A 17,373-nucleotide genomic window follows, 5' to 3' on the forward strand; every position below is an offset into this window, starting at 1 on the left:
TACACGTCTGGTCGTCAGAATAATATAGTACCTATATTATATCACACACTATGTACCGATGTACATTTGCCTCCTAGTTTATGGAAATAAATTAACTTTTAGTTATCAAAAAAATATTTTTAGTGCATAAATATGAGCCTAATGGATCAACTTTTTCCAGCAAATCATAAAACCACATTCGTGGTGGACCACACTCCAAACTTCGGATTGACTAGTGACTCACACATCAAAATGGTCTTCACCAAACAGCCATTTGATGGGATACCACCCGTAACCATATACAAATCGATTTGGACGTGTAGCATTGAAGCTGTACTCGAATACTGCCGTATCGTCTGGGATCTGTTTCCAGAAGGGAAACTTATTCGTGTTATAAGTAGCGACGTACGATCTCGCAATTTGAATAATTGGTCATCTAATCAACAAAATGTTAACATTATGTTAAGTAGTTTGTCACTTTTGGGGCCACCCGATAAACTTGTACCAAACCCAAATCGAGACTACAGTGTTGTGTATGGATTTCGCACTGCAGCCGAAGCAATGATTGAGTGTACTAAAGAACAAATGGATCAAGAAAAATCTAAGAAAAATAACATTGAAATTCAAAACAAGTAATTTGTTTTAATTATTTTAAATTATAATTTTACCTAATATATAAGTACTGTACATGTTATATGTACAATAATCAGGAAATTTATTTTTATACCACATTTTCTGAGTTATTAGTATTTTTTTTTAATTATTTAAGTTTTCAAGCACATATCAGAAACTTTTTTCAGTTCTGATTGGAGAGGTATAACTTTTTTGTTACCAACTACCTATATGCAGTAATAATTATTTTGAATTAAAAGTTTCCTAAATAAAATATACTTTAGGTTAGGTAAGGAACAACTTACTGTTTATTATTATTTTATCTTTCACAAATTCATTATTATTTTTGTACCTAAATATAAATCTTTAAATATGTATTAAAAACTATTATTATAACCATTTTTTACTAGTATAAAAAGGGCCTAGCCCATTTATCAATATAAATAAATAATCCATAATACTTAATATATTGAAAAATACCTCATGTCTAGTTCATTAATATAAAAGAATCATTTGAACAGTGGTTAAACTATGAGTTAAGCACCGTGTTATGTTTAATATATTGGTTATATTGTAACTTCGGTTGTGGCAAAAGGCCTAAAAGCCTATACTAAATCAAAAAAATAAAAAATAAAAAATATTGTAACTCCAGTAATTTATAGATTAGATGATTTCTCATGTTTTAATAAGCTGCTGAAAATGTTCATTCATTTTTTTTAAAATAATTAACCCGTTTCACACACGCTTCACGGTCAAAATGACTGGATGTTTAGAATTTTGTTCATTGTTTCAAAAATACGAAATATTAACCTAATCTAACTTAGGTGCCTTCTAATAAGGTGATACAGTAAAATTAGAAACAAATCCCAACTGTATACGATCTGATGTCAGTAACATAAAAGTGTTCAAAGTTCATTAAGGGACATTACCTATTAATATACGGTCAAACGAAATTTGAGGATTAAAAAGTTTTAAGAATAATCATTGTAATAAGTAATAAAAATTAAGTTATACACATGTTTCTTATTAAATACTATTTTATACAATTTCAGATGCAGAACATTTATTATCACATCAGCCAGAGACAACCAATCAATAGATAATCTCACATCCATGTTTCATAATGAAATGATCAAAAGCAACAAATCTGTATCTAAACCTATTTCGACGTCAATTCATCATTGTCATTTAGTAATAATTAACACATATCCAGATTCTATAACAAGCGAAGTCACTGATCGTCCACTTTATCCTATATCACCAATACTAGATTTGGAAGTGCATTCTATTCCTGCATCCAAAATTGGTATTAAGATATCAAATCTTTTATTAATACACTACAATCTAGCTAGTACAACAGTTATCGGTATTCCCATGAAGGAAGAACAAAATGGCAATTCATCAGCAAATTATGATGTAGAAATATACCATGCTGCTACTGTGCATACAGCTATTTCAAATGCAAATGCAGCCAATTCCAATGCCAAAGCAGTGGTTGCAAAAAAAGAAGGAGCGGACTATGAGACAATTAAATTAAAATGGTGCACAGCTAGGTTAAATAACAACTTGCCAGATATTCACAGTTGTACGACGTTACATAGAGTAACTCTAGTTGATATAAACAGCAGACCAAGCACATGTTTGATAACATTTTTACTGAATGGTCGATCAGTTTTCCTTGAGGTGATTAAACAAGGTGGTGGTAAAACCATATCACATGTTTTAAAATCGTATAATGGTGAAATATACATACATACAGTGTCGTCTGGTCGCACAGTATTTGAAGATCTACCGTCCATTAGTGAAGGCCCCGGAGGGAAAGTAATTCAGTACAGAGTAGCCGATTTTAGTAATTTTATGAAGTCAAATTTACTGCAACCAACAAAAACAAAACACACAGGTGATAGAAACTATATTGAAGATGCAAAAGAAAAATTGATGAAACAAACTGCATATTGGCCACTAGTATCATCGTCAACTATAATATATAATTTGAAACAATACACTGAACCACTGTTGTCATTAATGGTTAAAGATAACATTAGTGATCAGGAAGTAATGAATTGCAAACAATGTATTCAAGATTTGACGACTGCTGAATTAAATAATCATCGCCTCATTTCACCTAGTCCATCATTTCCACGAAATATGAAAAGAGTTGACCAGTACAAGCTTATGTGGACAGAGTTGGAAAAATTCTTAAGATCAAACTTACACACTGTTAATCACTGTAAAGTGTTGCAATATTTATTTGAAAGCTGTTGTAAACTTGATGAAGAAAAAATCATTGAGAAAACTTTAATGCGCTTAAAGGAACCTTTAGCAGACGGGCCAAGTGTAATACGAGCTACCACTGATTCGCCTATGTCTCCGCCATTAACTCAACAGACAGGAATAAATCATAATATAGCACATAAAGCTGTTGATGTGGGTCCAAACAGTATTATGTATTTGCAAATAATTCGGGATCAAGACAATAGTGCAACAGTTAACCCTTCTTCACGACCTCAGTTTGCTGGTAGATTAAAATCTATTCAAAATAGAAATGGAAATTTGTTTGCCAAACTTTATGAACATATAGACGATGACACGGATACCAAGAGTGTAACATAAAATATTTATTAACTGTTTGACTATGGTATCTTATAATATATTTTTGGATTTTATTTGTAATGCAATGCATATGTCTGACTCAAATATAATAATATTTTAATATCTATCAAGTAATAAATTATAAAACATATTGTACTGTATTATATTTACTGTATATTATTGTTATCGTAATATCACTATTATTTTATCCCAAACATCTCAATTTCAATCTAAATAAATGGCAACATGCTTAAAACAATCATTAATGTTTTCATTAGCAAACAAGGCAATCACTTCTGCTACATTGATAACCATCACTGCTCCCCCGTACCGATACATAAAAAAAAAATATAAATATACACATCACCAATCACTAATAAGCTTAAAGAAAAAAAAGAAACAAATTGCATATTAACCCTAATACCACTCGACGCGCAGATATAATAACTACAAGAACCAGAATTACAAATACCTACCTTAATTTGCAACTTTTCTTATACTGTTCCAATTTATTGAGTAAGTTGGTTTTAACCCTTTAGTGGTAAAAACTAGAAGTATTTATAAACAATGTTACCTACTGAATACTGACTGTCGCTTTCTGACATTTTTTTATATTCTTATGATCAGTGGTGATTAATTATCTACCTTGTTTTTATTTATGAGCTTATTGAAACTATAATGCTATATTTGTACGTGATATTTTTTTTAATCGTTCTATTATTTTGAGGTATTGCTTTGGGTATTTAAAAAGTATTTGTAATAGGTGCCTACACATGCTAGGCAACCTGTGCCCACAAATTTATTGAGTTTTAACCTTTTAGTAGGCACAGAAAAAAAAGTAAATTATAAAATTATAAAATATATAATATAGGTACGTGTCTCCTTCACTGAGCGTTACGATAGATCCTATCCCTTATGGATTATAAATAATACAATTACAATATATCGGTATTGCATCTAAACAAAATTAGGATATGAATTGTGTGTGTTTTATAAGTAACAATAATAAGCTATACAATAGCAGGTGTAGGCACCTATAAATGCAGTGCATAAATGCAGAATATAAAAAAATGTCAGAAAGCGACAGTCAGTATTCAGTAGGTAACATTGTTTATAAATACTTCTAGTTTTTACCACTAAAGGGTTAAAACCAACTTACTCAATAAATTGGAACAGTATAAGAAAAGTTGCAAATTAAGGTAGGTATTTGTAATTCTGGTTCTTGTAGTTATTATATCTGCGCGTCGAGTGGTATTAGGGTTAATATGCAATTTGTTTCTTTTTTTTCTTATATTTTTTTTTTATGTATCGGTACGGGGGAGCAGTGATGGTTATCAATGTAGCAGAAGTGATTGCCTTGTTTGCTAATGAAAACATTAATGATTGTTTTAAGCATGTTGCCATTTATTTAGATTGAAATTGAGATGTTTGGGATAAAATAATAGTGATATTACGATAACAATAATATACAGTAAATATAATACAGTACAATATGTTTTATAATTTATTACTTGATAGATATTAAAATATTATTATATTTGAGTCAGACATATGCATTGCATTACAAATAAAATCCAAAAATATATTATAAGATACCATAGTCAAACAGTTAATAAATATTTTATGTTACACTCTTGGTATCCGTGTCATCGTCTATATGTTCATAAAGTTTGGCAAACAAATTTCCATTTCTATTTTGAATAGATTTTAATCTACCAGCAAACTGAGGTCGTGAAGAAGGGTTAACTGTTGCACTATTGTCTTGATCCCGAATTATTTGCAAATACATAATACTGTTTGGACCCACATCAACAGCTTTATGTGCTATATTATGATTTATTCCTGTCTGTTGAGTTAATGGCGGAGACATAGGCGAATCAGTGGTAGCTCGTATTACACTTGGCCCGTCTGCTAAAGGTTCCTTTAAGCGCATTAAAGTTTTCTCAATGATTTTTTCTTCATCAAGTTTACAACAGCTTTCAAATAAATATTGCAACACTTTACAGTGATTAACAGTGTGTAAGTTTGATCTTAAGAATTTTTCCAACTCTGTCCACATAAGCTTGTACTGGTCAACTCTTTTCATATTTCGTGGAAATGATGGACTAGGTGAAATGAGGCGATGATTATTTAATTCAGCAGTCGTCAAATCTTGAATACATTGTTTGCAATTCATTACTTCCTGATCACTAATGTTATCTTTAACCATTAATGACAACAGTGGTTCAGTGTATTGTTTCAAATTATATATTATAGTTGACGATGATACTAGTGGCCAATATGCAGTTTGTTTCATCAATTTTTCTTTTGCATCTTCAATATAGTTTCTATCACCTGTGTGTTTTGTTTTTGTTGGTTGCAGTAAATTTGACTTCATAAAATTACTAAAATCGGCTACTCTGTACTGAATTACTTTCCCTCCGGGGCCTTCACTAATGGACGGTAGATCTTCAAATACTGTGCGACCAGACGACACTGTATGTATGTATATTTCACCATTATACGATTTTAAAACATGTGATATGGTTTTACCACCACCTTGTTTAATCACCTCAAGGAAAACTGATCGACCATTCAGTAAAAATGTTATCAAACATGTGCTTGGTCTGCTGTTTATATCAACTAGAGTTACTCTATGTAACGTCGTACAACTGTGAATATCTGGCAAGTTGTTATTTAACCTAGCTGTGCACCATTTTAATTTAATTGTCTCATAGTCCGCTCCTTCTTTTTTTGCAACCACTGCTTTGGCATTGGAATTGGCTGCATTTGCATTTGAAATAGCTGTATGCACAGTAGCAGCATGGTATATTTCTACATCATAATTTGCTGATGAATTGCCATTTTGTTCTTCCTTCATGGGAATACCGATAACTGTTGTACTAGCTAGATTGTAGTGTATTAATAAAAGATTTGATATCTTAATACCAATTTTGGATGCAGGAATAGAATGCACTTCCAAATCTAGTATTGGTGATATAGGATAAAGTGGACGATCAGTGACTTCGCTTGTTATAGAATCTGGATATGTGTTAATTATTACTAAATGACAATGATGAATTGACGTCGAAATAGGTTTAGATACAGATTTGTTGCTTTTGATCATTTCATTATGAAACATGGATGTGAGATTATCTATTGATTGGTTGTCTCTGGCTGATGTGATAATAAATGTTCTGCATCTGAAATTGTATAAAATAGTATTTAATAAGAAACATGTGTATAACTTAATTTTTATTACTTATTACAATGATTATTCTTAAAACTTTTTAATCCTCAAATTTCGTTTGACCGTATATTAATAGGTAATGTCCCTTAATGAACTTTGAACACTTTTATGTTACTGACATCAGATCGTATACAGTTGGGATTTGTTTCTAATTTTACTGTATCACCTTATTAGAAGGCACCTAAGTTAGATTAGGTTAATATTTCGTATTTTTGAAACAATGAACAAAATTCTAAACATCCAGTCATTTTGACCGTGAAGCGTGTGTGAAACGGGTTAATTATTTTTAAAAAAATGAATGAACATTTTCAGCAGCTTATTAAAACATGAGAAATCATCTAATCTATAAATTACTGGAGTTACAATATTTTTTATTTTTTATTTTTTTGATTTAGTATAGGCTTTTAGGCCTTTTGCCACAACCGAAGTTACAATATAACCAATATATTAAACATAACACGGTGCTTAACTCATAGTTTAACCACTGTTCAAATGATTCTTTTATATTAATGAACTAGACATGAGGTATTTTTCAATATATTAAGTATTATGGATTATTTATTTATATTGATAAATGGGCTAGGCCCTTTTTATACTAGTAAAAAATGGTTATAATAATAGTTTTTAATACATATTTAAAGATTTATATTTAGGTACAAAAATAATAATGAATTTGTGAAAGATAAAATAATAATAAACAGTAAGTTGTTCCTTACCTAACCTAAAGTATATTTTATTTAGGAAACTTTTAATTCAAAATAATTATTACTGCATATAGGTAGTTGGTAACAAAAAAGTTATACCTCTCCAATCAGAACTGAAAAAAGTTTCTGATATGTGCTTGAAAACTTAAATAATTAAAAAAAAATACTAATAACTCAGAAAATGTGGTATAAAAATAAATTTCCTGATTATTGTACATATAACATGTACAGTACTTATATATTAGGTAAAATTATAATTTAAAATAATTAAAACAAATTACTTGTTTTGAATTTCAATGTTATTTTTCTTAGATTTTTCTTGATCCATTTGTTCTTTAGTACACTCAATCATTGCTTCGGCTGCAGTGCGAAATCCATACACAACACTGTAGTCTCGATTTGGGTTTGGTACAAGTTTATCGGGTGGCCCCAAAAGTGACAAACTACTTAACATAATGTTAACATTTTGTTGATTAGATGACCAATTATTCAAATTGCGAGATCGTACGTCGCTACTTATAACACGAATAAGTTTCCCTTCTGGAAACAGATCCCAGACGATACGGCAGTATTCGAGTACAGCTTCAATGCTACACGTCCAAATCGATTTGTATATGGTTACGGGTGGTATCCCATCAAATGGCTGTTTGGTGAAGACCATTTTGATGTGTGAGTCACTAGTCAATCCGAAGTTTGGAGTGTGGTCCACCACGAATGTGGTTTTATGATTTGCTGGAAAAAGTTGATCCATTAGGCTCATATTTATGCACTAAAAATATTTTTTTGATAACTAAAAGTTAATTTATTTCCATAAACTAGGAGGCAAATGTACATCGGTACATAGTGTGTGATATAATATAGGTACTATATTATTCTGACGACCAGACGTGTATAAATACCATTGGCCATTGGGGCTTTGGGCATTGATATTAGATAATACAATACAGCCGGCTGCGACTGTACATCGAAGCAGTTGCAGGTTCCACGTATCACATAACCGATGGTGGTCACGGTCACAAAGTTTAATACCATTATTATAGTTAATACGCTATCACTTAAGCAGTGAGCGCCAACTCAAATTCAAATTCAATTAAATTATTATTGTAAATGTAAAATAAGATTATATTGTATTTACATCATAATTCAGTTATGTAAGCATTTAATAATATAATTCCGCGGAGGGAAAATCTGTTACTGGTATAAAGAAAACTTGTTGATTTGTTATTTAATTTTATTGATAATGTTCTTGTACCTATTCTTATTTCTAAAGCTTTTAAATCACATTGTACTATTGTAGTATTACACTGTAGTATATTGAGAATATTATTACCATTCGATAAATACAATTAATAACATCTTCCCACTTTTAGATTATGAGCGGAGTGATTTTAATTTATAATATAATCAATTAAATTATTAAACATTTTAATGGATTTTATTTTCAAGAAATTTCCTATGATTGTTTGTTAGATTGTTTCTTTTATTAATATTATTGATTATTTAACTCTAAAAAATCGAACTCACCACAAGAAATACATACGAAATGATATGTCGCATGAAGAATGAGAAAAAAAAAATTATTCGGGATTTCGGGTTAACCCGAATATTTATTCGGGTTTTGGTTAACACGGGTGTTTTGAAATTACTGCGGTGAAAAAAAAACGTACTGCGAACATATACAAATGTATACTACCTAAGTGTATTATTTTTTGGGGGATTTCGACAAAAAAAAAAATAATCATCATATTACCTACATTGCCTGTACATTATTATTGTTGTTATTATTATTATTATTATTAATTATTACTCATTATTTTGGGGATTTTGACAAAAAAAATAATAATCTTATTACATTCTACACTATTGTCTTTATTATTATTATTATTATTAATTATTACTCATCTTTATTATAAATATTTTTTTGACTTACATGTGGTAATTTTTGTTAAATCATAAATTATATTTAACTGGTCATTCCTAACCACGTTACAATTTATTATTGATTATATTTTGACTCATCTTTATTATTATAATTATTTCTATTTTACGATTTTTATTAATTATATATGATTTATATGTGGTGATTATTGATTATGATTATATTTTGACTCGTCTTTATTAATTTTATGTGAATTATTTAGTAATTATTGACTTTATAATATGTGATATATATATTTATTTAAATACTTATAATGATTAATCTATGTTATTTCTTATATTATTATTAAATACTAGGTACTTTGTAAAAACTTTATTAAGTAATAAGAACTTTTTACTTATAGGCAGGATGTGTTTATCAATAATAATTTTTTTACATGCAGAATTTACATACGCCCCTTTATCCCATGTTTGAACCTTACCCGTAACATACCCGTAACATACCTATACATATTATGTATTTATGTGTATTTGACATTTGTTTGCGACTTTACGACTCATTGAGATATAATACATTTAAATCCTATCCCTTATGGCTTATCAATAATACAATTACAATATATCGGTATTGTATCTATACAAAATTAGCATATGAATTGTGTGTGTTTTATAAGTAACAACAATAAGCTATACAATAGCAGGTGTAGGCACCTATTGCAAATAACCCTAAACAATCTGTGTGAAATCGATTGACAGTGCTTGGAGCCCAAAACCCTAACGTGCGCTTGCGCTGATGCTTAATAAAAAAAAAACCAAAATATTCATTTAAAAAAAAAACACTAAAAATTAAGACAAAAGAATTAATTTATTACGGCCTTCGACTTAGTCATTATTTCCTTCAAATAGTAGTGGACAGAACTTGTGCACATTACTTTTAAAAAGTATTCAGAATACTTAAACAATTGTACCTATTGAGAATACCATAAAAATACTTTAAAAATTATTTAAAAATACAAGTATCCAAATAAAATAAATATGGTCCACAACTATTCTAAATTTTTTCTATAAATGCCAATCAAATTTTATTTGTTGGATAAAAAAGCCTAAAAATTTATTACAAGACAGTTGAAAAATATTAACAATACATAGTCACTGTTATTTTTTTTAAATTGGCCTTAGTTTGTTTAAGGTTGCGTTATTGATAGGTACGTTGTATGTACAATGTACCTACATAATATAAGAATACAATTTATATGGGTGCTTTATACTTATTAGTTACCTATTATATAATGCTCTGGGGCAGGGACACAGTACTTGTGCATATCAAATTACTGAGTAATCTTTCATATATTATTTTTTTAATCTATGGCTATAGCCTATAACTATGTATAAAAATATATTTTCAAATAAAAACAAAACTATTAATCGTTACAATATTATGAACTTCAGCTGAAAGTCACGAGTTCAGTATACGCTCTACCTCAAAATAATAGAACGATTAAAAAAAATATCACGTACAAATATAGTATTATAGTTTCAATAAGCTCATAAATAAAAACAAGGTAGGTGATTAAATGCAGTCACGCAAGTACATTACATTGTTTTATAGCGAGAGGTCGGTAGGATTAAATTCTATTTAATAAATATAAATATATAAATATTCAGTTTGTGTATATTTTTCATTGAGTTTTCATTTTTTTTTTTTGCATTCTCAAAATAATTTTTGACTAAATATTTATATTCATATTAATTTTTAATAATAATATAATACCAAGTTATACATTTTTTAAATTTAATTATTAACTATTATACCAAACAATTCCATACTCTATATATTATTATGTATAATTTGAAATGTTGGAAATATTATTATTATTATTATTATATTATTAAATTAAAAATATATATTTCAATGAATCCAATAGTTATATATTTTATATAATTTGTTATTTTTACTAATGTACATTAAATGTTTATTCAAAATTAAATAAATAAATAGTTTTTAAATAAAAACAAAAAATATTCAATCTATGCTCCAATCAAGAGTTTTCTATACCAAAAGTCGTCTGAACAAGTCAAAAATACTGCTGAATTTGGAGAATGCACTATTGAACGAATAGGTCCATTATGGTCTGTAAAATAATTCACAATTAAAACATTTTAAGAGGACGCTACACAGCCATTTGTTGTATTCGTCTTACAAGTGCGTAACATAGTAAATTTACGTTCAGGAGAAAGCGTTAAGCTCCGCTAGTTTAAAAATTAGACTGAATCCACCTATTATAAAACTTGATGGTAAGAACATTATCTATGTTTGTATAAGGGTTTTTTATGACGGTTACATTTTTTAGTAAATTATGTGTATATAATATAGTGTAAATTAAAAATGCTCATAACTCACTTAAAAACTGTATTATTGTAAAAAAAACCCTAATACAAACACAGATAATGTTCTTACCATCAAGTTTCATAATAGATTTTGAACTTACTGAGTTAAACGTGATCTGCTGAGCGTAAATTTGCTATGTTATGCACTTGTAAGACGGAAACAACTAATATCTGTGCTCTTATTAAAATAAATGCATTTGACAAAACTAATTACCTAGAGATAAAAGTTGCTGCCGAGAAGCATTGCGTGCATTCCATGCGCACAAAGATGTAGTGGCTTCATCTGGAAGCATGACATTTTCCTAGGTATGATTAAACAATGCTTGTGTACGATGATCTTGTTTTCCTATTCAGAAAAATTGATTATTTATACAGTTGTAATGAAAACAAACATTAGTTTACCAGTTGTTCTAGGCTCCAGATCCAGTATATGCAATCAGACATATTCTACTAGTGGATAAGTCCCAAAGTTTCAAAAAAGCACTTTTAGATTATGAGCGGAGCAATTAATATATTAATTTTACAGTGATGTGTTTTTTTTTTTTTTAATTTTAAATATTTCTGTCCGTCACCACCGTTTGTGGCAGTAAAACTGCTTAGATTTTCTTCAACAGTACCTATCTTGTTCGATGGGAAAGTGAATCTAGTTGGTGCATTCAGGACGTCCAAATTTTTAAATCCCAATAGTTTTCGAAAAGGCGACGGGAAAAATAACATAACAATTGAGGAAAAACAGGAATTTTTACGAAAAATCGGTTTTTGATAATATCGATTTTGGATTTTGGTATAACTCTAAAACAAATAAAGATATGAAATTTTCACTGGTTGTTTATATTTGCATTTACTATACATGATAATATTTTCAAAATATTTTTATTTGTTTTGAACTGTTTAGAGACATTTTCACTTTCCAATTTTGTTTGTCTTTTTTGAGAAGGTCAATAAAACTTTATTTGTTTTGTAAAAAAGCTTGAAAATGTAATACAAGGCTCCTACTATATTGTTACAATAACATTTGAAAAATATTAAAAAACACAGTAGAAGTCACAGTATTTTTTATAAGCATTTAAAGTTCAAACCTTGACAATATACGGAAAAATCACGAAAATTAGCAAATTATTTTGAGTTGAGAATTCATAAAAAATTTTCTTTTTAATCTGAGATATCAAAAAAAAAAAAAAAAATGACTTAAAGCAAATCAAATATAAATTTGTATGAGCGTTTGAGGTTTATATTTTTACAAGATAGGATATTCACTCGATTTTTCATGTAGCGAATTGGTTATATTGTTATAATTCAAAAACGAATAACTGTAAATACATGGCAATTTCACTGAATGTTTATATTTTAATTTTCTATAAACCATAAAATTTTGAAAATATTTTGACTTTTTTTGAGCTATTTACGGACATTGTCAAATTTTAATTTTTTAGTTTTTTTTTTCTATAAATATCAATGAAATTTTATTTGTTGAACCAAAAAGAGTCAAAATTATTAATATTAATTAATACAAGGCGCCTTATATATTGTTTAAATAGCAGTTGAAACATATAAAAATTACATAGGCACAATTTTTTTTGATAGGCATTTAAAGTTAGATTTCTGACAACATTTATCAATGTCCGTAAACAGCTCAAAAAGAGTCAAAATATTTTCAAAATTGTATGGTTTATAAGCTAGTATCGGCAGTATCGATGTATGTCATTATAATTTATAAAGTGTTTATTTACTCAAATAGTAAAAATTATTATTGTTTTTTTTTTTATAACTGTGAGCGCCAGAAGGGCATATTGATATTATATTAATTGTTAAGTAAAATTGTGGGCACAAAACACCCTTTTATATTATATTTTGTGTTGCGCGAATACCGACGTGTGGTGTGCAGTCAGATTTATTATACTTATTTTATAATTGTGAGCCATAAAGGCAATACGTTTATACTATTGTGTCGCATCACCGTTTTATATTAAATAGCCATAGGCGCAAATCGCCACCTTTTTAATATTACCTAATTATTTTATTATTGCAAACTGTGCGTGAATTGGCACCTATCATTATTTTTTGTCACGCCTGCATCGAAAGTTTGGTTTTCGATAGCGGTTGAAGCGTTGGAAAGCGTCCTTTTTCAGTCCCATATTTTTAAAAAAGTATTCCTGAGGTTCTAAAATTATTTCCTTCTTTTTGCACTCCACTTCGATATAACCAAAGACGCGATCAGGAGGAATAAAAGAGTGCCCTCTTACTGGGAATACAACTTCAATTTTTGAAATTACATTTTGTTTGGCGAGCCAGTTGCAACACATTGAAATTAGTGTTGTGTTTTTGTTCTGGCCCACGCAGCCATCACACATAAGCTTAATAGTATGAATATCATTAAAAGTTGACGATGTCAAAACGTGATGAATACAGGAAGCAATCGCATTTGAATCTTTGTCGTATTCATTTTCAGTCCAACAGAAACTGGTGACTGTATTGGGATTTATTTTGCTTTTACAAGTGCCTCTCACAACAGTAAAGTTAAACTTGTAAATTTAGATTAGTACGCTTGCTGATCAAGAACTTTCGGTAGAACCTGATTTTTTTGACAATCAAACGAAAAAATTACGACACCCTCTCTGCAGATTCTCTTAAAATTTGGTAAAATGCATCTGCTCTCATTTTATGTACCTTTTTCTCCGTCAATAAGCTAGCCTTGATCATTGCATCTTTTAATTTTTTCGATCAACTGTAAGCATGTTGAGCAAACGTCAGTCCTAGGCGTGCCGAAACCTATGTTGTATTCAGTGTTAAAAATGAATCTAAAATAACTCTCTTTTACTGGAAAGTTGATGTTTTCCTTCATGTACATTTTCCACATCAATCTGATATTCAAAGTGAAGTCGAGATATAAACGTTGGCTGTGTCCTCGCCCCTCGGTAATAGTGATATTCAATTACCTTAAATTTGTTTATAAAATGCATAGCTGAATCTCTCTGTGTCCTGTTTTTTTCCAATTTTCTATCGTCTCCACGATTCTCCTCGGATGGTAAAGAGGTATTAAAAAAGTTTCTAGTGACAGTGTCAATTTTTCTTCTAGTTATGCGTAAAATGTCCATAAAACCTTTTTTACAAACAGGCAAAAAAGTTTTTTGCTTAGTGAGGACGAAAAATTGCGCTTGAAATACTTTTTGAGTATGTCAAGCATTTTTTGGTCATTTCGCTTTACAGGAACAGTTTTACAATATTTCAAAATAAAATTGTCTTGTACTATTTTTTCTTTCGTTTCGTAAAACTTCGAATGGAACTCTTTTATTTCAGTCATAGTAATGGAAGCACACTGAAATGCATTATTTGTTTTATGTCCACAAGTTGGGTAAACTGGAAGCATATGCAGACTATACCTAAACAATAGGCACCACCTATTAGTTACGTCAAAGAAAGAGTATTGTTATTCAATTGTGTCATGCGAATAACTAACTTAAAATTGATTTTTTTTGCTATTTTTAAATTGTTCAAAACAATATTTCAATTAATTAATTCATAAAATTTACTGCTATATATATACATATATATTATATGGAAATAAAAACATTTTATAAAATATATTGTCATGCGTGTTATTTGTTGTCAGAAACTTTAGCACCATTTCTTCTTGGCGTACGCTTATAATATTTGACTGAACTATTTTCAACTTCATTTTAAATTGGTCTAAACTACTCTGGGCGAAACGGGAATTATAATGAAACACAATTTGGGCTAAACGGGTAGCCGGGGAAACGGGCAGGGTCATTTTTGGGTGAAACGGGCTACGCCCAAAAAATAAGGTCAGGCGGGATAAGATCCTAATGGGGTTAGTGTTTATTCAGGTTGTATTGTAAAATATTATATTTTTAATTTTAAAGTTGATAAGTAGTATGGATATTAAAAATTAATCAGAATTATAATCATAAAAATTATAATAATTTCCATGTCCACGTCGACGAATAAAAATAAAAAGGTTTAACTTGCGTCATATTTTTTTAGGACTATTTTTTGTATTCTTATAGGTAATACTAACACTAACCGTATTTTTTTCTGCTGGTTTCTTTTCCATTCAGCTGTATTTCGTATCCTTTTTCTGGTTTTACTGTCGGTTGTAGGAGTAATATTAATTTCCATTATTCTTGTATTAAATTTTAAACAGAATACACATACACAAAAAAACTATACGTATGAACAAAATATAATAATAATTATACACGGACGAAAGACACGGCGTGACATTTACAACAGCGCACAGCCAACTGGAAACGTAATACCTATCCTAATATTGTATAATAAAATATTATTTTCAATGATCATTAAGACGTCATTTTCGATAAGCGAAAAACCATGCAAACGGTTTACGATGCATTTATAAATATTATAAATCTATTTTTATAGTAAAACTCATGAAAAATAATATTTTATTAGTAAGACAATAAGATGAAAAGAGATTGTACGTTTTGAAACAAACTTGTCAAAGGAGATTGTACGGTTTGAAACTAAAGGAAATTTTCAAGCTTAAAATACACTGGAGATTGACTATTTAGCTCGAAAACAGTGAGTTATTCTAATTCAGCTCTGAAAATTGAATATGCAACATATATCTCAGTTTTCATGAAACTTGGAGATTGTACACTTCGAAATAATTATAATATATAATTGAGTCCTCAATATATATTATTCTGTTCGACCATAAGGGCCAGACATTTATATAATATATTTTAATTATTATCTTTATTATTACATATTGTTGGACCAGAAGGGTCATATTATTTATACGTGGTAGCTGCTCAAATAGCTTTTCTATATTATTTATTATTATTATTTTGTTGAGCCAGAAGGGCCGCATATTATTTTATACGAGCTTCAGTTCAAATAGCAGCGTCAGTATTATAATTTATCCTAGTTGGCCATAAATGCTGTAATTTATTATTATTATTATTAAATCATTTATACATTTGTGTTACGGTTAGTTTTGTTATATATTTCGAACTGATATTATTTAAATTTGTGTATTAACTTACCTACCAGAAACCGTGTTACCATTGTTTTATTATTTTTGTATACACACCCACACACATACACATATTCATACACAAATACACATAATTACACACCTAGCTTGTCCTCCATATTTCTATAGGACTTAGGTGCTAGTGGTGTAAAGACCCTAAGTTGGTGTCCAGGTGCGCGTATTATTATTGTACGCTCCCGGCCCGCACACTGTGAGTATGGATTTTTAATATTTTTCATTTGTCTTTGAAACAATATATTAAGATTTTAGAGTTATACTAAAAATATGAAAACCTATTTAGAAATTCCTGTTTTTCTTTTCTTTTTCCCTGCGCTTTCGAAAACTATTAAGAATTTTTACTTTTGACCACCTAAAGTACAAACAAGATTCACTTTCCTATCAAAAAAGATACAGTTGAAGAAAATCTATGCATTTTTACTGTCCTAAAAGCTAGCTTTGACAAAAAAAATTTTAATAAACACACCTCATTGTAAAATCAATATAAATTTTCATCGCTCCGCTCAGAATCTAAAATATATCTAAAATATGCATTTATACTCAAAATATGCATTTAAAAATAAAATTTAATCCTGGCAATCCGACATCACATCGTAAACGATTATCTATCTGACTACCTATTAATAAAATAAAATTAATACACTGTTAATTCAGCTTATATCATATTATTCGTATTATCGACGATCTTCAAGCTCCTTTAGGAAAAACGTGCGCTCTCGCGAGGACAGTTAAAAACCATATTATTATATACGACAAAAGTCAAAAACAAATTTATCTTTTGTATTAATTAATATAAAAACGTCAGTGGAGAAAAATTGATAAAATTATTAATGAAGTGCAAATATTATGTCTCCAAATGTATGAAATTGAAGAAATATGCCCTAAAATAAAAAAAACTGAAAATATGCATTTATATGCAAAATTAGTTTTGCGAAAACATAAAACGTATTTGTTTT

At 29.2% G+C, this 17,373-nt stretch overlaps 2 protein-coding genes and 1 long non-coding RNA gene across 3 annotated transcripts; 1 reads left to right on the plus strand and 2 right to left on the minus strand.

The window, feature by feature from the left end:
- Positions 1–3,422, plus strand: LOC132935895 (integrator complex subunit 13-like). Its single transcript, XM_061002531.1, has 2 exons — positions 1–611; positions 1,644–3,422. The coding sequence occupies exons 1-2, from the start codon at positions 133–135 to the stop codon at positions 3,202–3,204; spliced, it is 2,040 nt and encodes a 679-aa protein (XP_060858514.1). The 5' UTR covers positions 1–132; the 3' UTR covers positions 3,205–3,422.
- A 1,163-nt stretch (positions 3,423–4,585) lies between these two features.
- LOC132935829 (integrator complex subunit 13-like) lies at positions 4,586–8,155 on the minus strand. The gene is made up of 2 exons (XM_061002461.1): positions 7,398–8,155; positions 4,586–6,365 (listed from the first exon to the last, which is right to left on the minus strand). The coding sequence occupies exons 1-2, from the start codon at positions 7,874–7,876 to the stop codon at positions 4,805–4,807; spliced, it is 2,040 nt and encodes a 679-aa protein (XP_060858444.1). The 5' UTR covers positions 7,877–8,155; the 3' UTR covers positions 4,586–4,804.
- Positions 8,156–10,813: 2,658 nt separating this feature from the next.
- On the minus strand, positions 10,814–15,569 carry LOC132934757 (uncharacterized). The gene is made up of 3 exons (XR_009663077.1): positions 11,785–15,569; positions 11,597–11,728; positions 10,814–11,126 (listed from the first exon to the last, which is right to left on the minus strand). It is a non-coding gene; the product is annotated as an uncharacterized LOC132934757 (long non-coding RNA).
- Positions 15,570–17,373: the final 1,804 nt, after the last annotated feature.

This window comes from Metopolophium dirhodum, chromosome 1 (assembly GCF_019925205.1).
Source record: "Metopolophium dirhodum isolate CAU chromosome 1, ASM1992520v1, whole genome shotgun sequence".
NCBI classification, from domain to species: Eukaryota; Metazoa; Arthropoda; class Insecta; order Hemiptera; family Aphididae; genus Metopolophium; species Metopolophium dirhodum.